The 25019-nt window shown below is 42.0% G+C and overlaps 1 protein-coding gene across 1 annotated transcript; it reads left to right on the top strand.

The window, feature by feature from the left end:
* Positions 1 to 22519: 22519 nt before the first annotated feature.
* Positions 22520 to 24717, top strand: LOC310643025 (ferritin heavy chain A-like; the record flags this gene model as incomplete). Its single annotated transcript, XM_083367053.1, has 4 exons — positions 22520 to 22621; positions 23330 to 23476; positions 23596 to 23721; positions 24562 to 24717. 4 exons carry the CDS (start codon positions 22520 to 22522, stop codon positions 24715 to 24717), a joined length of 531 nt encoding a protein of 176 aa, XP_083223179.1.
* Between the last annotated feature and the right edge of the window lie 302 nt (positions 24718 to 25019).

Below are 25019 nucleotides of genomic sequence, written 5' to 3'. Positions count from 1 at the left end.
GACTTTCTGACAAGCAAAGTCAAAGGGGGGGTCATCAGAGTCACTTAACAATCATGTTACTAACTTAACAACTGCAGTGATTCACTTAAAAACTGGGACAAAAAAGGTCATAAAACGGGGCAAAAGTCAATAATAACTGCCTTGTTAGGAATGGAAATTTTGGGCTCAATTGTGACCGTAAGTTGAGGACTTGCTGTGTTCTGAAATCCTTTAATGGCTGGTCATCATTATACTGTACTTAACTTTGGCATTAGTGGATACGACCTGCAATTAAAATAATAATTAAAAAGTAAACAACTTAGACTGACTTGAATTGAACTGAATTGGTGTCATTGGAATTTCAGTCCTGGGGATATTATTGAGTTTGGGGTTTAATTTTTGAGGCTGTTTCAGTCACTGCACAGTTTGGCCCTGATGGATTAAATTGACTGGTGGCAACGTTTCAAAATAATAATAATAAAAAAGAGCCATGCAGGGGATGCTCTGAACAAAATAAAAAATTAGAAAGGAGTGGGGGTACGCAGAATTATCTCACGCTGGCTGGAGAATTGAATTCTTTGTTCCTGGTTTGTTGTAAAACATTACTGGTCAGATTGTCATCTAAACATGCAAGTTCCTTTCTACAACGAGAGCTAAGCAATTTGCAGCGCACTGTGGCTCCAAATTTCTTGTTTCCCACTCGTGGCTTTGTTCGTTCTTTTGCGATTTCGATCGGAAACCGAGGTGTCACTTCCTGCTTCTCCAGAAGGAGAGAGAGACAGAAAAACAAACAAACAACATTTTAAAAGCGATTTAAATTAAATTGTTTTCTATGGCCTGTGTAAATACTGGGCTCTTAAAGAATACCACGTGGGTTGCTGGAGCAGCTAACGGCTCTCCAGCAACCCAGACTACAAGTCTCCTATGCTGCAATTGGCTATCTCCAGGCGGCAATGGTTGATTCAAACCTATTGGCTGCCGCCTAGGGGCTAGACTATATATTGTGGCTAGTTGCAGCCTTTTCCCCAGTACGGTTTCTGCATGAAATAAACTATGAGTTACCTTGTACTCAGCTTCGCGTCTTCATTCCTGTGCCAAAGAACCCACTATTTAACAGCCTTCTATGCAATTTACACTTACATGAGGCATTTGACACAGCAAATACATTTATACAACCAGCTATTCTCAGCTGGACAATTAACCTTGGTTAGAGGGTTTGTTTTTGTTTTTTGCATTGTAGGAGAGCAGGCTGTTTGTTCCTCCAATTTGTTTTTCTCAGTAATTGTTCTGCAGTACAGGTAGTCCTTAATATAACTATAAGAGAGCCTGCCAATAATGGTTGTATGTTATAACAGTTATAAGATGGGTCGGTCACATAACCCACCAGATTTTACGACGTTTTTTTGCAGTGGCTGTTAAAACTTTGATTATGTGCATTATTTAATTCATCTCCTTAAATGGAAGAATTCTTAAATATGAACAAAAATGATAGAAAAAATCAAAAAAGGAAAAAAATAAAAATGTATCATATATATTAAACCTATCAATGGTCACTGGTTACTAATAAGTATAATATAGCACTGTAGTATAGTCAGATACAAAGTACTGTTGCAAAATAATAAATTACAATCTGTGACAAAGAACATGTTACTTTATTTTTCATTAGTGGATAAGATTATCTTTTCCTGGATGGATAAATTGCACATTTTTCTAAAGCTGTTCCTTAAATATCTCGAATAGTATTACTTATCCAGTTTCTCAATCTCTTTTCTTTTTCTCAATTCTTTTAACTACCTCTCAAGCATGATATAAACATATTCCTGGGTGACTGTCAAATTCCGAAGCAGTGGTGTATAATTCAATATGACATTAGTATCTTTAACATTTAAAGGTTTTTCCTAAAACCTACTCATATGCAAAACTTAACATTAAGAAAACCAAGATCATGGCATCCGGCCCTCTGAATTCCTGGCAAATAGATGGGGAAGAAATGGAGGTAGTGACAAATTTTATATTCCTGGGCTCCAAGATCACTGCAGATGGGGACTGTAGCCAAGAAATTAAAAGACGCTTGTTCCTCGGGAGGAAAGCCATGGCAAATCTAGACAGCACACTAAAAAGCAGAGACATCGCCCTGCCAACAAAAGTGTGTATAGTCAAGGCTATAGTCTTCCCAGTTGCAATGTATGGCAGTGAAAGTTGGACCATAAAAAAGGCTGAATTGAGAATTGAGGCCTTTGAACTATGGTGCTGGAGAAGACTCCTACGAGTCCCTTGGACTGCAAGGCGATCAAACCGGTCAGTCCTAGAGGAGATCAACCCTGACTGTTCTTTAGAAGGCCAGATCCTGAAGCTAAAACTCAAATACTTTGGCCACCTAATGAGAAGGAAGGACTCACTGGAGAAGAGCCTAATGCTGGGAAAGATTGAGGGCAAGAGAAGAAGGGGACGACAGAGAATGAGGGGGCTGGATGGAGTCACTGAAGCAGGAGGCGTGAGCTTAAATGGACTCCAGAAGATGGTAGAGGACAGGAAGGCCTAGAGGAATGTTGTCCATAGGGTCGCGATGGGTCGGACATGACTTCACAGCTAACAACAACAACAACTCATATGCATTAAAATATGCATACTCAAAAATGACAGATGACCACTGAATCATATCATAAAAGTCAAGGAGACTTGACATTTTCGAATCCCTATGTAATCACAAGCAAATTAAGTCTAACCTCCCCCTGAATTCTGCTGAATCCTATCTAATTCCAAGAAAGTGCTAAGCATTAGTTGAGAAAATTCTTCTACATAGTCACAGAACATAGAATAATAGAGTTGGAAGGGACCTTGGATGCCTTTTAGTCCAATAAAAAAATATCAGCTTAATTGGACAGTTACATGTGGACCTGATCTTTCTCACCTGACAATAAAAGTCTTTGCAAATCTTCTCTAAAGCCTCTGTTCCTTTACACCGGGTCACAATTAACGTCTTACCTTTCTTGATGGATATCTCTGGTGTCTACTGTTATCACTGAGGTCAACAAGCTCCAGGTTGTTTTATTCTCCAACACCTGGCAGTGTTTTCTGGTTATCCCATAGAAGATCCCCAAAGAAATTGTATCACTCTTCTAGTGATAGGATCATAATATCCAAGACGTCAGTACAGGGGTGCTTCTTAGTTCTAATGAAAAAGAAAAGAGAAATTGTTAAAGGTTTTCAGAGGTCCTTGGTGGTCTCTGAGCTTGGTTGTTTTCTTGCAGATGTTACATTATCCAAGTTAGTAACACCATCAGTCCTGGGAGGGAGTGGGGTTCGCTCTCTGTTTACATACAGGTGGATGTCCTATCAGGAACAGAACGGAACAGAACAGAATAGAATAGAAATAAGAAGAATATAAATTAGAATAGAATAGAATAGAATATGGGCAGGGAAAAAGCCACGAGTTAAACTTAAGATTATGCAGGATACTCGTGAGAGAGGTGGCCTTAAATTGCCTAATTTTAAATTATATTATGAAGCTGCTGCATTAGTAGGAATAAGTGATTGGATTAATTTGACGCAACCGAGGTTATTAAATCTTGAGGGCCATGATTTGTTGTTTGGCTGGCATGCATATTTGTTGTATGATAAGAAGGTAGATACTGTGTTTAGGATGCATATTTTAAGACAGGCATTGCTGAGAGTTTGGAAGAAGTATAGACATAAGTTAAGCTGCAAGATACCATTGTGGGCAATTCCAAAACACGCAATAGAAAATATACATGCTGGTTTCAAACATGATGTGACTACATACAAGGAAATTTTAAGCTTGGAAAGGAAGGTTTGGTGTTTGAAATCATATAGCCTCTTGCGAGAAGAGAAGGTTGTTCAAACTTGGTTTCAATATATTCAGTTACGGGCCAGGTGGAAAGAAGATCAGAAAAATGGATTTGCAATGACTGATGAAAACTTGATAAAGCAAATTAGAAATCAGGGACCAGCACATATTAAACGGATATATCTTGCATTGATAGAGATTGATTCAGAAACAGCTTGTTAAGGATTGTATGATAAAATGGGCCCAAAACATCCAGGAAGTTATCACAATGGATACGTGGGAAAAGATTTGGGTGAGGAACGTAAAATTTACTCAAGCTCAAAATCTAAGAGAGAACTTTTACAAAATGTTTTATAGATGGCATTTAGATCCTAAAAAGCTTGCAAGTATGTATCCGAATTATCAGCCTAAATGTTGGAGGTGCGGTGATGAAGATGTAACATATTTTCACATATGGTGGACATGTAAGAAGGTTAAGGCTTTTTGGATAAAAGTCTGGTGGAATATGCAGAAGATTTTTAAACAGAGGATAAAGTTTTGTCCGCAACTTTTTTTGTTGGGAATAATTGCCGACGCTACAGTTGTGGACACCAAGTTGATGTTGAACTTAATTACGGCAGCAAGACTTTTGATAGGCCAATATTGGAAGAAAGAGGAACTGCCGACCATAGAAGAGTGGACTTTAAAGGTTTCCGACCTGGCAGAGATGGCGAAGATTTCGGCCTATTTGAAAGATCATTCGCAAGAACGTTATATTATGGAATGGAGAAAATGGACTGAGTTTATCCAGAACAAGTATAGGGTTAAGAAGTTTTATGTAGCATTCGAATAAGTCTTCTTTCGTTTTCTTTTTTCTTTTTCTATTTTAGTTTTTTTATATATATTTAATATTGCTAAGGTTTGTTTTATCCTATATAAGTTAGAGAGTGATGGATTTTAGAATTTATAGTTGTTAGTATATGGTTGTTTATGATTGCTTTTTTTATATATATATACCTTGTATTTAGCTCTGGGAAGTCGGGGGGGGAGGGGGGGAGGGGGGGAGGTGGGGGGGAGGAGGGAGGGGGGAGGGGGAGAGGTAGGGGGGAGGGGGAAGGGGGGCTTTTTAAAGGAAAACTGTATTTTAAAACTTTTCAATAAAAAAATAGAATAGAATAGAATAGAATAGAATAGAATAGAATAGAATAGAATAGAATAGAATAGAATAGAATAGAATAGAATAGAATAGAATAGAATAGAATAGAATAGAATAGAATAGAATAGAACCTTGGAGATCCTCTAGTCCAGCCCCCTGCTCAAGCAGGAGAACCAATACCATCTCGGACAGCTGATTTTGACCGAGATGATGTGGCTCTACACCATATTGCTGACTTCCTGAGAAAACAATCACAGAAAGCCAGGGAACAAGCAGAGAAGTTTTTAAAATACCAGAACAAAAGAGGAGGTCGAGTGGTCCTACAAGACATCAAGGTGATAATATGTTGGTACCAAAAAAAAAAAAAGAGGGTCTGTAGTTGATGGTTGTGAACACGGAAAGAACTCTTTGCCCATCTTTTTGCAAGTTTGTGATGGTTTGGCTTAACATAGGTGGGGACAAATATTTGATAGACAGCACCGTCATTTAATGCCTTCTAGAGAAGACAAATGCCACAGGTAGGCCTCCAATTCTAAGTGGATCCTTCCTATGAGCCCACACATACTTTATGGAAGGGAGATTGGGTATATTCTACCCTTTTTATTAAAAAAACAAGAATTAAATTTGCTTTGTTGTTGTTGTTAGTTGCGAAGTCATGTCCAACCCATCGCAACCCCATGGACAACGTTCCTCCAGGCCTTATTGTCCTCTACCATCTTCTGGAGTCCATTTAAGCTCATGCCTCCTGCTTCAGTGACTCCATCCAGCCACCTCGTTCTCTGTCGTCCCCTTCCTCTCTTGCCCTCAGCATTAGGCTCTTCTCCAGTGAGTCCTTCCTTCTCATTAGGTGGCCAAAGTATTTGAGTTTCAACTTCAGGATCTGGCCTTCTAAAGAGCAGTTGAATGCCTTGCAATCCAAGGGACTCACAGGAGTCTTCTCCAGCACCATAGTTCAAAGGCCTCCATTCTTTGGCGCTTAGCCTTTCTTATGGTCCAACTTTCACTGCCATACATTGCAACTGGGAAGACCACAGCCTTGACTATTTGCACTTTTATTGGCAGGGTGATGTCTCTGCTTTTTAGTGTGCTGTCTAGATTTGCCATGGCTTTCCTCCCCAGGAGCAAGCGTCTTTTAATTTCTTGGCTACAGTCCCCATCTGCAGTGATCTTGGAGCCCAGGAAAATAAAATCTGTCACTACCTCCATTTCTTCCCCATCTATTTGCCAGGAATTGAGAGGGCCGGATGCCATGATCTTGGTTTTCTTAATGTTGAGTTTGAAGCCCACTTTTGCACTCCTTCTTCACCCACATCAAGCGGCTCTTTAGTTCCTCTTCACTTTCTGCCATTAAGAGTGGTATCATCTGCATATTTTAGGTTGTTGATATTTCTCCAAGCAATCTTAATTCCAACTTTTGATTCATCTAGCCCTGCCTTTCTCATGACGTGCTCTCCAGCCTTGGCAACTTTAAGACCTGTGGACTTCAATTCCCAGCTGGCTGGGGAATTCTGGGAGTTGAAGTCCACAGGTCTTCAATTGCCAAAGTTGGACACCCCTGCTTTACAGCATATTCTGTGGATTTTGTGCTGTTTCCTAACTCAAAAAGCTGCAGAAATCTTCAAACAGAAGCTTGCCCGATGTTGGATTAAGTTAGAAATGATGATTGATAAACCACAACTCTCCTGATTGGTATCTAGACTATGATTTGTCCAGCAAACTAAGCCATAAATGTAACATTGGATGTGTTCCGCTCAACAGTGGACAACTTGATGGATTGCCAGGTTTGTTATATTTCCGTGCAGTCTTGTGCTTTTCTTTGTGCTCTTAAGACTTGGTTATCCAAAATCTACCCACTCTGCAGAAGCCAGATCAAGATGAATGGGGAAACAGCTTGGATGTCCTACAGAAAGCTCTAGAATTGGGGAAAAAAAGTGAACCAGTCCTTGCTGCAACTCCACAAACTGGCAGTTGAGAAAGGAGATCCACATGTAAGTCCTTACTCCTAAGTAAGAGTTTCTGAATGCTACCTTCAAGGATCAGAAAGTCAGCATACCTGAGGCTGCATTAAAAGTTTAAAATAACTACAGACACCTCACAACCTGGGCATAATAAACTCTTTCAATTTCTACCCTCAAAATGAAGCTATAGGGCCGTGGTGGCGAACCTATGGCACATGTGCCACAGGTGGCACGCAGAGCCCTCTCTGTGGGCATGAACGCTGTCACCCCAGTCCTAGGCCTTCAAGCTGGGTTTTAAAAAAACCTTTTCGCTTTGGGCCTCCACCCCCATGTGCAAAAAAAAGGTTCAATCAATCAATCAATCTCAACTTCTCGCGAGGGAAAAAAAGATCTCGCAAAATTGGAATTGATTGATTGGACTTTTTAGTCCCACCCAGTCTGGCGTTACCGCCGCAGCTACACCCACCCAATGGGCCACGCCCACCCAACGGGCCACACCCACCCAACGGGCCACGCCCACCCGGCACCCAACGATACATATGTGGGTTTTGGGTTGCAGTTTGGGCACTCAGTCTCCAAAAGGTTCTCCATCACTGCTATAGGGCATTGTGCGCCAGAACAACTAGACACAAGGACGTGTGTGTTTTTTTCCCCTCCATGCCATCACTTTACTAAACAACTAATTCCCACCGCACTTTCAAACTACCTTGTAAAGCTGTATTACTATTCTTCTGCTCATCTTTCCTATTATCTGTCTCCTTATCTACTTATGACTATAACTCTATGGCTTGTATCTTATGATTGATATTTTTTCGGTTGTTGGTTTATTTTAGTATCCTAGTATGATTTGTGTTGATTGCTTATTTAGTATCCTATGACCATCACTAAGTGTTGTATCAGATAACAAGAAATCCTTGCATTTATTCTTTCTGATTACATAAGCAATCCACCCAGCAAAGCTGACAGACATAAGACAAAAGATTTCACCCAGTAAGTCTGGCACACTGTAGATGAGAAGGGGAAAAGCAGAAGTAGCTAAAAATGTTCGTTTTGGGGTGTTTTCCTAAAGACATCGTACGTTCCCGGGTGGTTTGGGACATTGGGTGTCTTCCTTGTCGTCCTTTCGTGACCCTGCATCCATGACTCTGCCAGTGCCCAAAGACAGCAGGGACATCTGTACTTATTCACAACTGATATTTCCTATGCTGTCTCCTAATTCCGGGTCAACAATGATGAATGTATTTTTTATGATGACTATGATCATGATTTATCACTTACTGCTTGTATGTACACTGAGAGCTTATGCACCAGAGACCAATTCCTTGTGTGTCCAATCACACTTGGCCAATAAAGATTTCTGTCCAAGCAACAAAGTATATACTAAATCGTGGCTTGCCCCTTCAGTGTTCATGGGTTTAGTCTTGGTCAGGGGTAGGCAACCTTGGCTCTTTTATGACTTGTGGACTTCAGCTCCCAGAATTCCTGAGCCAGCCATGCTGAGGAGAAATGGAGAGGTTTTCATGCTGAGCCATGCTGGCTCAGGAATTCTGGGAGTTGAAGTAAACGAGTCATAAAGCGGCCTAGGCTCTTTTATGACTTGTGGACTTCAACTCCCAGAATTCCTGAGCCAGCCATGCTGAGGGGAAAGGGAGAGTTTCCAAGCTGAGCCATGCTGGCTCAGGAATTCTGGGAGTTGAAGACCACGAGTCATAATAGAGCCATTGTCCCCCCCCTTGGTTTAGAACAGGGGTAGGCAACCTTGGCTCTTTTATGACTCGTAGACTTCAATTCCCAGAATTCCTGAGCCAGCCACTCTGAGGGGAAAGGTAAAGGTTTCCAAGCTGAGCCATGCTGGCTCTGGAATTCTGGGAGTTGAAGTCCATGAGTCATAAAAGAGCCAAGGTTGCCTACCCCTGGCCTTGGTGATTGTTTGATTCACTGTTCCAATCAATCCTGACAGCGTAAGCAACTCGTACAGAAAATGAGAGTAAATGCCACTCTCTTCTAGTACCCATGATGTTGGGGAGGGGGGTCCTTGATGGTCTCTGAGCTTGCTTGTTTTCTTGCTGACGTTTCATTACCCAAGCTAGGTAACATCATCAGTGCTAGCACTGATGATGTTACCTAGTTTGGGTAATGAAACGTTTGCAGGAAAACATGTTTATTGGACACATAATATCGGCATGGTTAAAAGTGAAACCAACTCTAAATTTTTTTCTCCAGGAATTCAATATACTAAATCTAACACTTCCCTCCCCGTACTATGTTATTGATCACACTACCTAATGAGGACCATTGGTTTCATGGCACTCCTTTTCTCCACCTTCCCGCACCTGTGGGAATGGCTGATTTTCCCACAGGATCACTTTGAGTTTAATCTAGCAATCCTTTCAGTTTCTTCCCCCCATCTTGTGTGGCAACTGATAATGACAAAGGTGGCTTCAGCCAGGTTCGTTTCAGAAGCTGACACGAGCTCAGAGAGCACCAAGGACCCCTCATTTCAGCCAGGAGCTACAAACATTCTCCTTTGTTGCTACTGATGATGTTACCTGGTTGGGTCATGAAACATCTGCAAGAGAACAACCAAGCTCAGACAGTATCGAGAACTCCATAATGTGCTTCATTTATGGAGTCGTGAGTTGTATACACAAATGAAGCTGGGGCTCAGCATGTCACTTAAATACTGCCTACATGGAAATATAAGAATTGCAAGGGTCTGCATTATACTTTGATGCTGGTTTAGATGTTGAAGATGATCAGAAGTAGCTGACCTACACACAGTTCTATACCTAGTTCCCTCAATAAATCATAATTGTTAATCCATAAATGGATGTATAAATTTATCCTGATGACCTGCAAGGCAATTCAGATTTTCCCTGAAAGTTTTGTGCCTTCTTGGAGTCTGAATACCTGGAGGAGGAAGTGAAGACCATCAGGTGTCTGGCAGATCATCTCACCAACCTGAAGCACCTGGGGCTGGCCCAGAGTGGCATTGGAGAATACCTCTTTGAGAAGCTCACTTTACAAGGGAGCAACTAAATTTGTTTTAATAAGACCTGATATTTGGAATCATCAGTAAAAAACACAGGAAAACTTTGACAGAAAGAAAGAGAGAGAGAGAGAGAGAGAGAGAGAGAGAGAGAGAGAGAGAGAGAAAGAAAGAAAGAAAGAAAGAAAGAAAGAAAGAAAGAAAGAAAGAAAGAAAGAAAGAAAGAAAGAAAGAAGAAAGAAAGAGGGAGGGAGGGAGGGAGGGAGGGGAGGAAAGGAAAAAGAGAATAAAGAAGAGAGGAAAAGGAAGGAAGGAAGGAAGGAAGGAAGGAAGGAAGGAAGGAAGGAAGGAAGGAGAGGGAGGGAGGGAGGGGAGGGGAGAGGAGGGGAGAAAAGGAAGAAGGGAAGGAAATAAAGAAAAGAGAAGGAAGGAAATGTGTGCAGATGCCAAAATTTTTAGGATGCAAATTAGATGGCATTTCTGTTTCTCTATCCAATCAATACAAGCTTCACAGACTAAATAAACCACATTTTAATTACTATGGCTAGGAAACCTGATTCTTCTATTTAATCAGCAGCACTCAGTTGCATTCCATAAAAGAATGGAATTATTACAACAATGGTATTCAGTCAAGCACTGAAAACAGCAAAGTTTCCTATTCGGCAAATGTGGTTTTGATTGTATGAAAGCCCTTACCCGTAAGCTTATTTGGTTTTTTTTAATTTGCACAGTCTAGACTAAACTGTGTTGTTAAGTGCATTGTGGGACCAAGTTATTCTGTTACATGAATCAGGTCATTGTATTAAAATACAATGATTTTGTTTGTTTGAGCATGGTGTTGTTGTGGAAAAACCCAATGAAAAAGACAAGAGACAGCAACACAAGCAATAATTCTTATCTTAAGATTCAGAGGTTTATTTCAGCAGTAATTTGGAACACACGGGACGCAGTGGCTCAGTGGGTTAGGACGCTGAGCTTGTCGATCAGAAGGTCAACACTTTGGCGGGTTGAATCCCGAGTGCCGCGTAACAGAGTGAGTGCCTCTTACTCGGCCCAGCTTCTGCCAACCTAGCAGTCAGAAAGCATGTAAAAAATGCAAGTAGAAAAATAGGGACCACTATGGTGGGAAGGTAACAGCGTTCCGTGCGCCTTCGGCGTCTACTCATGCCGGCCACATGACCACGGAGACGTCCTCGGACAAGCGCTGGCTCTTCGGCTTTGAAACGGAGATGAGCACCGGCCCCTAGAGTCGGAAACGACTAGCACGCATGTGCGGGGGAACCTTTACCTTTACCTTTACTAATTTGGAACACACACAAAAACATTACTTACGTTAAAAACTATTGCAATGAGGTCCAATGACATAGCAGTTCCAAAAAGGACAGCTATAGGCCAGTGGCAAATCAATGCAGTCCCAAATTTTTATACCCTTTCCTGTCCTCAGACTGTAGGCAGATGTTCCAGCAATCTTACACTTTCTGCTGAACATAACTTTCCACATACTCATGTACATCAGAATCCGCATCCATTGGAACCCACATCCCTTCAGTTCCCTAGTTCTTACCGTTCCAGTCCTTAGGTTCTAAATATGTTTGAAGCAAGCAAGCTTAGCAAAATCATATTAAGTAAAGTAAACTTGCAGTTTAGGTTACAAATAGTTCCTTCGGATTGCAAAATGGAGCATAGCACGGACTTTGGCTCAATACTTTCTCCACTGATTTGATTCACCTGGGCCTAAACCTTGCATAGAAACCACAGCCAATATTTTCAGTTTCCACAAGATGGTTCATGAGCTAGGCACTTGCATTTTGTTCACGAGCAAAACACAAATCACTAGGGAATCTCTAGAAACTTGGCCTTCTGACCAATCAGCAGTCACATAAAAATAAGATCCATCTCCTTGCAATTTAAAAGACACCATCAAAAAACATGGGAAGGAGTCGGCCTCAAACGCATGTCTGCCTAGCAACCAGCCTCCAGATAAGCAGGTAACAGCAGCCAGAGACAACACAATAATCAAGGAAGTATTAAAGGAGCATATGATTGGCAGCGAAAACTACTATATCAATAGAAGAGAATATTTATAGCTCAGGACTGAGCTGTGGAATCCTTAATGTTCTCTGAGCTTCGTCATTTTCCTGCAGACTTTTTTGTAAAAAAAAAACAATATTTTATTAATTTTCCAATTTTACATTTGAGTATTTAAAAAGCAACGTGGTGACTGGGTTAATCAATAGTTCACTAACAAAGTCTTAGTGCAAATCTCAGGTTACAACATCAGATATTTCTTCCCTTTCTCCCTTAACATTTACTGTCTCATAATTCAAGTTAGTACATTTCTCATTATATCAACTCAATAAAAACATCGTTGTTACATTTATCAATAATTTTTTTAGCTTATACATATCTTAATTACATCCAATCTTCATAAACAATCCATATCCTGTTATTAATTTTTACTCAGTTTTCAGTTTCTCATCAATATTCCAATTTAACCTTCGATATTTATAATTTTCAGACTTTGGGTAACCAGGATTTCCCTTATCTCACTTCATAATAAACACTATAATGTCCAAAATACACATTTCTAACTATTTGAATGTAATCTTGTTCTATTTCCTGGAGACTTTTCGTGACCCAACCACATAGCACCATCAGTGCTGATAATGTTACCTGGTTGAGTTATGGAATGTCTGCAAAAAAACCAACCAAGCTCAGAAAACATTAAGGACGTATGAACTACTACATGAGAAGTATGGTGGCACAGTGGTTAGAATGCAGTATTGCAGGCTAACTCTGCCCACTGCCAGCAGTTCGATCCTGACCGGCTCAAGATTGACTCAGCCTTCCATCCTTCCGAGGTCGGTAAAATGAGGACTGAGATTGTTGGGGGCAAAATGCTGATTCTGTAAACCCCTTAGAGAGGGCTGTAAAGCACTGTGAAGCGGTATATAAGTCTAAGAGCTCTTGCTCTTGCTACATACAAACAGCAAATTCCATTGTTCCCTGCCCTGTTATAGCTAACGAAATAGCTGCAGGAAAACAAGCTCGGAGAAGAAAGTGCTTCAACTCTGAGCCACATACCGTAATTCTCCCCTATTGAAACTAGAATTAAACATATGTTGTCTGAACTCGGCCACTAAATCCTAAACTAGAAACAGGGACTGAATTCACGTTAGGGCTGTGCAATGTTATGGAATCCCATTCAGAAGAGAAGCTTCAGAACTGATTTATTTAGTTGCTTTTCGTTCTGCCCGACTTCCGAGCTGGCTCCCTGTCAAACAGAATACAAACACAGCCCATAAATAAGAATGCGGGAATGGAAACAACACCACAGCAATCCAAACAACATTGATACAAAGCAAATTAAAAATCATTTCAAGCAAAAACGTGGCTTCCATCCATTGTACCCCAAGGCCTAGTGGACAATCACTTAAAGCCAAAAGAGCCAACACAGTGCTAGGCTGCATTAACAGAGAGATAGAATCAAGATCACGTGAAGTACTAATACCACTTTACAATCCCTTGGTAAGGCCACACCTGGAATACTGCATCCAGTTTTGGTCACCACAATGTAAAAAAGATGTCGAGACTCTAGAAAGAGTACAGAGAAGAGCAACAAAGATGATTGGGGGACTGGAGGCTAAAACATATAGGGAACGGTTGCTGGAATTGGGTATGTGTAGTTTAATGAAGAGAAGGGTGAGGGGAGACATGATAGCAGTGTTCCAATATCTCAGGGGCTGCCCCAAAGAAGAGGGAGTCAAGCTGTTCTCCAAAGCACCTGAAGGCAGGACAAGAAGCAACAGATGGAAACTAGTCAAGGAGAGAAGCAACCTGGAACTAAGGAGAAACTTCCTGACAGTTAGAACAATTAACCAGTGGAACAACCTGCCTCCAGAAGTGGTGAATGCTCCAACACTGGAAGTTTTTAAGAGACTGGACAGCCATGTGTCTGAAATGGTATAGGGTTTCCTGCCAGAGCAGGGGGTTGGACTAGATGACCTCCAATGTTCCTTAAAACTTATTATTATTAGTATCTTATTAGTATCTAAGGCCTGGGAGAGCAAGCAGGGATTTAAAGCTTTCCTGAACACCCATCAAAAGGAGGAAATGACCAACTTTGAAAAAAGGGGTCATTTACTTATTTAGGGCTTGGCGGTGTTACATTAGCCAGGAGGCTATGGTGTAGTAGTACAAGTGGTACAAAGTAGTATTGCTACTCCTGTTACTTTCCCCTAAATTTAAGTGGAAGCCAGAGATACTGCATACAACTGAAGAGGGGATCTATCTGTGAAAGAAAAGATATTCGCACTCTGGTCTTGGCTAATTGTAATTCAAAAAAGATATTCATATACTCTTCTTGGTTAATTGTAATTTAAAAGATAGTCCTCTTGACCAATTGTCATTAAAGAGAAGCTTTTCATACAGTCCTTTTGGCTAACTGTGATTAAAGAAATGCAGAAAAATACGGTACGCTTCAACCGGAGTGGGAAAAATCTTTCTTTCACAAGAAACTTTGAAAGTCAATTCTTTTGGGTCAAATGGAATGAGCGCCGAAAGAGAAAATAATTCAGCAATTTCTCGTGACTCTCCCAATGTCTAATGAAATATCTGGTGTGATAAGGTGCCAGGTCACCACAGAGTGTGTGTTTACAGAGAGGCCAAACTTCAGGTGAGGAAAAATAGTTGGAACTCGGGCATTTTAATAATTCATTTCTTTTGCAGTTCATGTGGATATGGAGAACAAAGCATCAGCCAAGATCAGAATAACATGCCCAGAGGGAAGATTGCATGCTGTTAATACGAAGCAGTGTTGTCTATTTACCAAATGTTTTGTTGGACCAATTGAATTTAATTGGGGGGGAAAAGTTTCCACTTGTTTTCTTTCCCTCCTAAGTAAAGGTGAGGAGAGAGAACAGTGTTCCAATATCTCAGGAGTTGCCCCAAAGAAGAGGGAGTCAAGTTATTCTCCAGAGCGCCTGAAGGCAGGACAAGAAGCAATGGATGGAAACTAACCAAAGAGAGAAGCAACCTAGAACTAAGGAGAAATGTCCTGACAGTGAGAACAATTAATCAGTGGAACAACTTGCCTCCAGAAGCTGTGAATGCTCCAACACTGGAAGTTTTAACAATTCAGACAACAATTTGTCTGAAATGGTATAGGGTTTCCTGCCTGAGCAAGGGGTTGGACTAGAAGACCTCCAAGGTCCCTTCCAACTCTGTTATTCTGTTAAAGCAAGGGTCTTCAAACTTGACCCTTTTATGACTTGTGGACTTCAACTCCCAGAATTCCTCAGCCAGGCACCAGTTGGAGTCCACAAGTCACAAAGTTGCCAAGGTTGGAGAGCCCTGCCGTACCGTATTAAACTTGTGAACTCTCAAGCTTCCTCTTTCCACTACGTATTCAAGATGGACAGTGATTAATATTTATATATGTATTTATATGTAAAGGTGTAGGCAGGGCTTTTTTTGTCATAGAATGCTCAGAACGGAGTTCCGGTACCTTTTTTTAGATGGAACCTTGTAGGGTAGGCAAGGCGGGTTGTATGACATGTGTGAGTTCCGGCACCTTTTTCTTTTACAAAAAAAGCACTGGGTGTAGGTATATACACATGTATGCATACAGCATGTTTAGATGTGTGTTATGTATTTGTACACTTTTGAGAGCAAGCAACAGAATTTCATTTTTAACGTGTGCCTGTGTGCCCACAGTAAAAAAAATGACAATAAAGCTTATCTTATCTTGGTCTTATCTTAATTTTACATTCAGGTCAGGTTCCTAAAGGGCTGTTCTTTTTAAAATGGTGACAGGAAACAGAAGCAAAGAAGGGCCTAAATCTTTAAAGTTAAAACATCTTTAAAGTTAAAACATTCCGGAAGATCATTAAATGGCAGCAAGAAGAAATTAAAAAAAAATCTCATTTGCTTACTGATCATACAGCCTTTTCCCTTCTTTAAGCTGCCCAGCTGGGAGCTGTCACTGTGGGCTGCCTTAAAATCTTTCTTCCTTTTTCTCTATCTCCCACTGAGAGATTTGTTCTTGGATCAGCCCTGTTTTTTTTTTTGACCTGACAACCACCTACGGATTAGATTTGAACTGACCTTCTAAATTAAATCCCAAGGCTTTGTTACTTTTAAGTCCCCTCCTTCACCCAACATCCCTGCTACAAAATCTCCCTTCCTGCTAGTGGGGGAAAAAATAAATAAAACAAACAAGTGATATGGAAATAAGCATCTTCTTTTAAGCAGTTAACAAGTTAACAACAAGAGGAACAGTCCACTCTTGGACCCTTTCAGAATCTTTTTAAAAAGGCAGTAAGAGCTGGTTTGGTTTAGAACAGGGGTAGGCAACCTTGGCTCTTTTATGACTCGTGGACTTCAACTCCCAGAATTCCTGAGCCAGCCATGCTGAGGGAAAAGGGAGAGTTTCCAAGCTGAGCCATGCTGGCTCAGGAATTCTGGGAGTTGAAGTCCACAAGTCATAAAGTGGCCTAGGCTCTTTTATGACTCGTGGATTTCAACTCCCACAATTCCTGAGCGAGCCACGCTGAGGGGAAAGGCAGAGGTTTCCATGCTTAGCCATGCTGGCTCAGGAATTCTGGGAGTTGAAGTCCACGAGTCATAAAAGAGTCAAGGTTGCCTACCCCTGGCCTAGACCGCTTTATGACTTGTGGACTTCAACTCCCAGAATTCCTGAGCTGGCCATGCTGAGGGGAAAGGGAGAGGTTTCCATGCTTAGCCATGCTGGCTCAGGAATTCTGGGAGTTGAAGTCCACGAGTCATAAAAGAGCCAGGGTTGCCTACCCCTTAAGTCTCCAGGCTAGAAAGCAGGAGATGGTGAGTTCTAGTGCTACCTTAGGCATGAAAACTGTCTGGGTGACTTTGGACCCATCACCCGAAAACCAATCCGTTGTAGGCAGGTGACGGGGAAAAAATCCTAATACGGGTAGTCCTCAACTTACAACAGTTCATTTAGTGGCCGCTTGGAGTTACATCAGCATTGCAAAAAGGGACATGAGCATTTTTCACACGACCGTTGCAGCCGTTACAAAATTCTGTCGCTTTGGAACTGACTCATATTCATGACGGTTGCAGTGTCCCAGGATCACGTGATCCCCTTTTGCGACCTTCTGACAAGCAAAGTCAATGGGGAAGCCAGATTCCCTTAACAACCGAACTGAACAGCTGCAGCGATTTGCATAACAACTCTGGCAAGAAAGGTCATAAAATGGGGCAAAATTCATTTAACTGTCTTACCCGGCAACAGAAATGTTGGGGGTCCAATTGTGGTCCCAAGCAAAGGACTACTTATGTGAATAAGTAGTGGAACAACCTGCCTCCAGAAGTGGTGAATGCTCCAACACTGGAAGTTTTTAAGAAGAGACTGGACAGCCATTTGTCTGAAATGGTATAGGGTTTACTGCCTTAGCAGGGAGTTGGACTAGATGACCTCCAAGGTCCCTTCAAACTTATTATTACTATTATATTTACAGCTTTGGAATGCCTCTTCAGAGATGACCAACAAAGTCATCTATGGCTTACTTTTTGGTGACAGGCAAAAATCTGGCTTTTTAAACATTTAAATTCAAGTCTTCACAGCCACAGCTCTTGGTGGGCTCCTCTGAGGAATTCTGGGAGTTGAAGGCCACAAGTCATAAAAGAGCCAAGTTTGAAGACCCCTGCTCTAAAGGTACAAACCAGTACTTCCACCAGATGTAGAGTTGGTCTATAATAGGGGTAGGCAACCTTGGCTCTTTTATGACTCGTGGACTTCAACTCCCAGAATTCCTGAGCCAGCATGGCTCAGCCTGGAAACCCTTTTCCCTCAGCGTGGCTGGCTCAGGAATTCTGGGAGTTGAAGTCCACAAGTCATAAAGCGGCCTAGGCCTAGGCCAGGGATAGGCAACCTTGGCTCTTTTATGACTCGTGGACTTCAACTCCCAGAATTCCTGAGCCAGCGTGGCTCAGCTTGGAAACCTCTTCCTTTCCCCTCAGCTTGGCTGGCTGAGGAATTCTGGGAGTTGAAGGCCACAAGTCATAAAAGGGCCAAGTTTGAAGACCCCTGGCCTTAAGAGAGCGAAGATTAGGTATCTTTAAACTGACACACCTAAGGCAGCTGAACACATGCTCAGAGCATTGCATTATCAAGCCTTTTAAATTGGGCCAGAAATATACTGTATCAGCTTCAAAATATAATTCAAGTGTGCTTACCTTTATTTAGAATCGATGATACGGAGGTTTTATGGCCCTCAAAATAAGGTTGGGGTTTTAAAATTCAGATCTGTAGCTCTCAAATACAACGTGGCCTTCTAATCTAATCATTGTTTAAGCTTGAGCTAAAGCTACAGTTGACAATAAGGCCATCTCCCTTCATGAGGAGTCATAGTTATCTTATTCATGTCTATAAATCTCAAGGGAAGTTACAAACGCACAGTTCCAACTTGGCAAAGCAATTTAACTTTCTTTGGCTTTCATTCTCCGCTGGGTAAAAAAAAAACCTTGAATCTAAATATCTGGAACAGCAAGTCAAGGATATCACACAGCTGGAAATCTACTTCTTCATCCTGAAGCTCTTTGCAGGACCACCAGCTGGCCAGAGGGGAGTATCTGTTTGATAAGTTCATCCTTGGCGAGCAGTCAAAGACAGGGGGAAATGAAGGAGAAAGCAAGCAGACACTTAAACAACAGCTTGCACCGTATGGTTTGAGAGCCAGTTTGGTCTAGTAGTAGTTAAGGCACCAAACTAAAAAAAAATGGGTAACTGTGAGTTCTAGTCCTGCCTTAGACACAAAAGTCAGTTGAGTGACTTTGGGCCAATCGCTAGGACACTGTGAGTTCTAATCCTGTCTTGGCCCTGAAAGCCACTTGGGTGACTTTAACTGACTTTCATGCCTAAACTGGGAATAGAATAGAATAGAATAGAATAGAATAGAATAGAATAGAATAGAATAGAATAGAATAGAATAGAATAGAATAGAATAGAATAGAATAGAATAGAATAGGACTGCTCTTTAGAAGGCCAGATCCTAAAGCTAAAACTCAAATACTTTGGCCACCTAATGAGAAGGACTCACTGGAGAACAGCCTAATGCTGGGAAAGGTCGAGGGCAAGAGAAGAAGGGGACGACAGAGAATGAGGTGGCTGGATGGAGTCCCTGAAGCAGTAGGCGTGAGGCTAAATGGACTCCAGAAGATGGTAGAGGACAGGAAGGCCTGGAGGAATGTTGTCCATGGGGTCGCGATGGGTCAGACACGGTTTCGCAGCTAACAACAACAAGAAGAATAGAATAGAGCTAGAAGGGGCCTTGGAGGTCTTCTAGTCCAGCCCCGGGTTCAAGCAGGAGAACCTATAACATTTCAGACAGGTGACTGTCCAGTCCCTTCTTAAAAGCCTCCATTGATGGAGGTCCCACGATTTCTGGTGGCAAGCTGTTCCACTGGTTAATCGTCCTGACTGTTAAGAAGTTTTTCCTTAATTCCAGGTTGCTTCTCTCTTTGTTCAACTTCCAACCATTGTTTCTTGTCTTGCCCTCTGCTGCTTTGGAGAATAATTTTACCGCCTCTTCTTTGTGGCAGCCCCTCAAATACTGGAATGCTGCTATCATGTCACCCCTATTTCTTCCTTTCTTCAGACTAGCCAAACCCAAGTCCAACAGCCGTTCTTCCTATGTTTTTACTCTCCAGACCTTTGATCATTTTAGCGCCCATGATTTCTGGGGGTAAGCCATTCCACTGGTTGATTGTCCTCACTGTTAGGAAGTTTCTCCTTAAATCCAGGTGGCTTCTCTCTCTGATCAGTTTCCAACTATTGTTTCCCCGTGCTTCCCTCTTCTTTTCTTTAGATTAGCCAAACCCAAGTCCTGCAACCGTTCTTCTTATGTTTTACTCTCCAGACCTTTGATCATTTTAGTTGCCCCTACTCTGAACTTTTTCCAAAGTCTCAACATCTTTTTTGTAGTAGGTTGACCAAAAGTGGTTGCGCTATTCCAGGTGTGGTCTTACTAGGGTTTCATAAAGCAGTACTAATATTTCGCGTGACCTTGATACCCTGCCTCTGTTTATCCAACCCAGGACTGTATTAGCTTTTCTGGTTGCTGCTGCACACTGCTGGCTCATAGTCAAGAGATCGTCCACTAGGACTCCAAGGTCCCTCTCACCGTCGCTGTTTTTGAGGCAGGTCTCACCTAATCTGTACTTGTACCTTTGATTTTTCCTGCCTAAATGTAAAACTTTGCTTTTCTCCACATTGCAACTCATTTTGTTGGATAGGGCCCGTTGTTCAAGTTTGTCAAGATATTTTTGGACCCTGGGGTGTTGGCTATTCCTGCCAGTTTAGTGTCATACTGGCTCTCTCTCCCCCTTTGACCATTTTCAAAAGTAAGAACTTCAACTCCTTGAATTCTGAGCCAGTTGGTAAATTGTGGGAACTGATGGAGGACAGCTCCATACCTGCTGATTTTCTTGGTGAAACAGAAGCCAAAACTGTACATTTTTGAAGGAGGCAATTACTGTTCTCACATTGCTAAATATAGGTTAATACACCCAGCACACTTATGCCCCCCCCAAAATTGTTGCTTTTTGTTTATGCAATACAATCGCCAGTTCTTTACTCCACATTGCAGGAAATGGGAAATATATACTTACAAAGGAAAAATGCCAGTATAAGAGCTGGGGAAAATGCAGTGGACAATGCAACGCAGGCGGTCCTCGTCTTACGACCACAACTGACCCCCCAAAAATCTCTGTTGCTAATTAAACGCTTAAGTGAATTTGTCCCATTTAACGACCTTTCTCGCCACTATTAAGTGAATCACTGCGGTTGCTAAATTAGTCAGAGTGTTGTTAAGTGAATCTGGCTTCCCCATTGACATTGCTTGTCAGAAGATGTTGCAGGGGGGGAGAATCACGTGACCCCGGGACACTGCAAAGGTCACAAATAGGAGTCAGCTACCAAGTGTTTCCAAATTTTGATCACGTGACCCTGGAGATGCTGCAACGGTTGTGTCAAAAATGGTCCCTTTTTGCAATGCTGATGTAACTACAAGCGGTTGCTAAATGAACTGTTGTAAGTTGAGGACTACCCGTATTAGGATTTTTTTTTCCTCGCCTGCCTACAACTGATTGCTTTTCTGGTGATTGGCCCAAAGTCACTCAGACAGTTTTCATGCCTAAGGTAGCTCTAGAACTCACCCTCTCCTGTTTTCTAGCATTGAGACTTAAGGGGTAGGCAACCTTGGCCCTTTTATGACTTGTGGACTTCAACTCCCATAATTCCTGAGCCAGAAGGGCTCAGCTTGGAAACTCTCCCTTTCCCCTCAGCATAGCTGTCTCAGGAATTCTGGGAGTTGAAGTCCACAAGTCATAAAAGAGCCTAGGCCACTTTATGACTCGTGGACTTCAACTCCCATAATTCCTGAGCCAGCATGGCTCAGCTTGGAAACTCTCCCTTTCCCCTCAGCATAGCTGTCTCAGGAATTCTGGGAGTTGAAGTCCAAAAGTCATAAAAGAGCCTAGGCCGCTTTATGACTCGTGGGCTTCAACTCCCAGAATTCCTGAGCCAGCATGGCTCAGCTTGGAAACTCTCCCTTTCCCCTCAGCATGGCTGGCTCAGGAATTCTGGGAGTTGAAGTCCACGAGTCATAAAAGGGCCAAGTTTGAAGACCCCTGCTATATAGTCAGCTTGTCTGGAGGATGGCAATAGAGGGAAACTGTAATAGAACCAGACTGACATTCATGAGTGAATAAGGTCTAAACGAACAAGCAGCAAGCCTAACCATCTTGAAGACCACATCTACAATACATGATTTTTTTAGGTTCTTTGGAACTGTATATTTAGTCTGCTACTCCCCAGTTCAACTCAGTCCTTTTCCTATTCGTTAAAGCTGTGCTCATCCAGCACACTACCCCCAAGAGCTAATCCTGACAAGAAAAAATATCACATTATGCCTTAGCTTGCTGTGTAAATTAGGTCATCACAGCAGGCTAATTTTTCCTTCAGCTCTACACATATGAGCACAGCTACTTTATGAATCACGATTTGATCGTAATGCCTTTCATTTTTTTTTCCTGTGGCGTGCTAGAATTTTGTCTTAGCCACTCTTGGCTGTAAATCGTGGTTTACGGTGTAGCCTGCTACTAAAACTTTATCCATGCTCAGCTGGAAACAAAGAAGATGGTCCCCACAAACATGTGGTTTTTTTTCCTTCCATCCCTGAATTTGTGGAGCCCTGATGAAAAGGAAGCAGCTAAGTAAATCTTTAAAAAATTCTTAAGAGGAGCGGCAAACTCGATCAAGGGCAACAGCCCTATTTTGCTGAGTCATCCTCCCGCCCTCAATTGTGAGTTGAGGAACAAATGTTTATTTCTTTTTCTCTCTATTGGGTATCACCACTAATAGGAGACCTTCAGCAGTTCAGGAGCTGCATTAGAATCACCTGGATCCAGGACTCTGGCAAGTTTCAATTGGCCACACCCAGCCCATCCATAAACCTGATTGGTCAGTTGGTCCTGCAGGTGCTTGCTATTGGCCAATGCTACTGCTAATTACTTACCCACCTCTACATATTGTATATAAGGTCAGGTCGATGCCCCTCTTTCACACCCCTTGACCATCAGAACTTCTGGACCTGCCTTCTTCTCCTCTCGTGATGGCTTCTCAGATACGCCAGAACTACCATGCTGAGTGTGAGGCTGCCGTAAACCATTTGGTGAACATAGAGCTCCATGCTAGCTATGTCTACTTGTCCATGGTAAGTTGCTCTGAATTTGCTTTCACTAGGAAATCTTTGCATCTTATTTATTGACTTGGGCAAACTTAAGACTTCAGCGCTGTAGTTTTAAACTGTAAAGGGGCTTTATTAGTGGTGGGTAATGTACCTCTATTTCTCCACCATTAAGATTTAACAATTGAATTTGAATGTTTTATTGAGGTCTTGGACCTTTGAGTCATAGTAACCAAGTCTTTAACATTTGAGAAATAAAGTATTTTGTCGAATGTTTCCTAAGAAGCTCTTTATGGAGAAATAATACCTTCAATGAACATAAAACTGCTACAGTAGACAAAACTCTGGAAGCAACTTCTAACTTTACAGTTAACAATAATTAGGTCAACTGTTAAATTATGGCACTGAGGTTATTGCAATGGAATTAATACGCTGTAACAATGCAGTAATTTTAAAAAGCAAGAGACTCTTTAAAAGTATGAAACTCTTGGGTCTCTTTTATGCAGTACTAAGTATTCTACTTAGCAGCATGATAGCAATTTACAACTTGCCTTGGGAAGCTATTGGGCTATTGGAGTTTATTCCAGTTGTGTGTGTATATATGCACACAGCCCATAAGCAATTGATAAAAGCTTAATTCTTGGAGCCTATTTTAGATTCCATCTAGATACTTTGGCACTTTGAGATACTTCTAAAAATCTACTGATTTGTTAATGGTTCCCTCCACCTTTCTAGGCCCATCACTTTGACCGTGATGATGTTGCCTTGTGCCACGTGGCCAAGTTCTTGAAAGAACAATCCCAAGAAGAAAAAGAACATGCTGATAAGTTTCTGAAGTATCAAAACAAGCGAGGAGGACGTATTGTGTTTCAGGATATCAAGGTGAGATCTGGAACCTCTGAGCTTTTCATGAAAGGGACAAGGGGTAGTAATAGAATAAGATCTGATAGCAAAGTAGCCATGGATGTACCCAACCATGAAATCTGGTTTTTCATACACAGAAGCCAGAGAAGGATGAATGGGGCAACAGTCTAGATGCATTGGAGCATGCTCTTCACCTGGAGAAGGAAGTCAACCAGGCTTTGCTGGATCTGCACAAGCTGGCCACAGAGAAAACAGACCCTCATGTAAGTAAACTGCAGCGATGGCAAAGATAGGAGGGCAAGAGCAGATGTGGCCTTGGGAGACTTCTCTTTTTTTTAAAAAAAAGAGACATTATTGATAACTAGGATTTTGCATCCACCTAGAATAATGCTAGGGACGCGGTGGCTCAGTGGGTTAGGACGCTGAGCTTGTCGATCAGAAGGTCAGCAGTTTGGCGGGTCGAATCCTGAGGGCCGCGTAACAGAGTGAGCGCCTGTTACTCATCCCAGCTTCTGCCAACCTAGCAGTTCAAAAGCATGTCAAAATGCAAGTAGAAAAATAGGGACCACTACGGTGGGAAGGTAACAGCGTCATGCCGGCCACATGACCACGGAGACGTCCTCGGACAAGCGCTGGCTCTTCGGCTATGAAACGGAGATGAGCACCGGCCCCTAGAGTTGGAAAAGACTAGCATGCATGTGTGGGGGAATCTTTACCTTTTAGAATAATGCTATTCTTGAGTACCTTCATAACTTTTTTTGGGCCCAAATAGCTTTGACTGTTTCCGTACTCATTGTAGATGCTCTCCTTTTTACAAAGGCAGTCATGTGGCTTGTTTAGTAGAATAACTAGACTTTGGAGGTCTTCTGGTCCAACCCTCTGAACTTTTTCTAGAAAGAGGTAAATGGAAGCTAACGTTGGAGGTTTGTGGTAGATCAGGGGTCTTCCAACTTAGCCCTTTTATGACTTGTGGACTCAGCCAGGCACACTGACTGAAGATATTCTGGGATTTGAAGTCCATGAGTCATAAAAGGGCCAAGTTGGAAGACCACTGGGGTAGACGTTCTCTTTAATGTAGCGCATTTTCTTTTTTGTCCCCTCAGCTCTGTGACTTTCTGGAGAACGAATTCCTGGAAGAGCAAGTGAAGGCCATCAAGCTCCTGGGAGACCACTGCACGAACCTGAGGCGCCTGGGGCTGCCTCAGAATGGCATGGGCGAATACCTCTTTGACAAGCTCACCTTACGCGAGAGCAGCTAAACCTTGTTCTGTTGATGGATGCGGTTTATCTTGGCAGAAAAAAACAAAATAAATGATTGGCATTGTGCGAATGGTGTTTGTGTTTCAGTCATCCATACAGAAACCTTACTCATGCTGGGTTCTAGATGCTTGGCTACGATGGAGTTGAGTAATCCAAACCCATTCTTGTAGACTTGGTTAAGGGGGCTGAATTCTGGGGACTTGTGAGAGAAGTAGGCCAGTTCTTAAACAAGGATTCTTAAATAAGCCATAGTAGCTTCCACCCTCCTATAACTGAATGGAAATCAGTTAAAATAGGGAAT

The sequence above is a fragment of the Vipera ursinii genome, assembly GCF_947247035.1.
Source record: "Vipera ursinii genome assembly, chromosome: 7".
NCBI classification, from domain to species: Eukaryota; Metazoa; Chordata; class Lepidosauria; order Squamata; family Viperidae; genus Vipera; species Vipera ursinii.
This window is presented reverse-complemented; position numbering and strand designations above follow the sequence as displayed.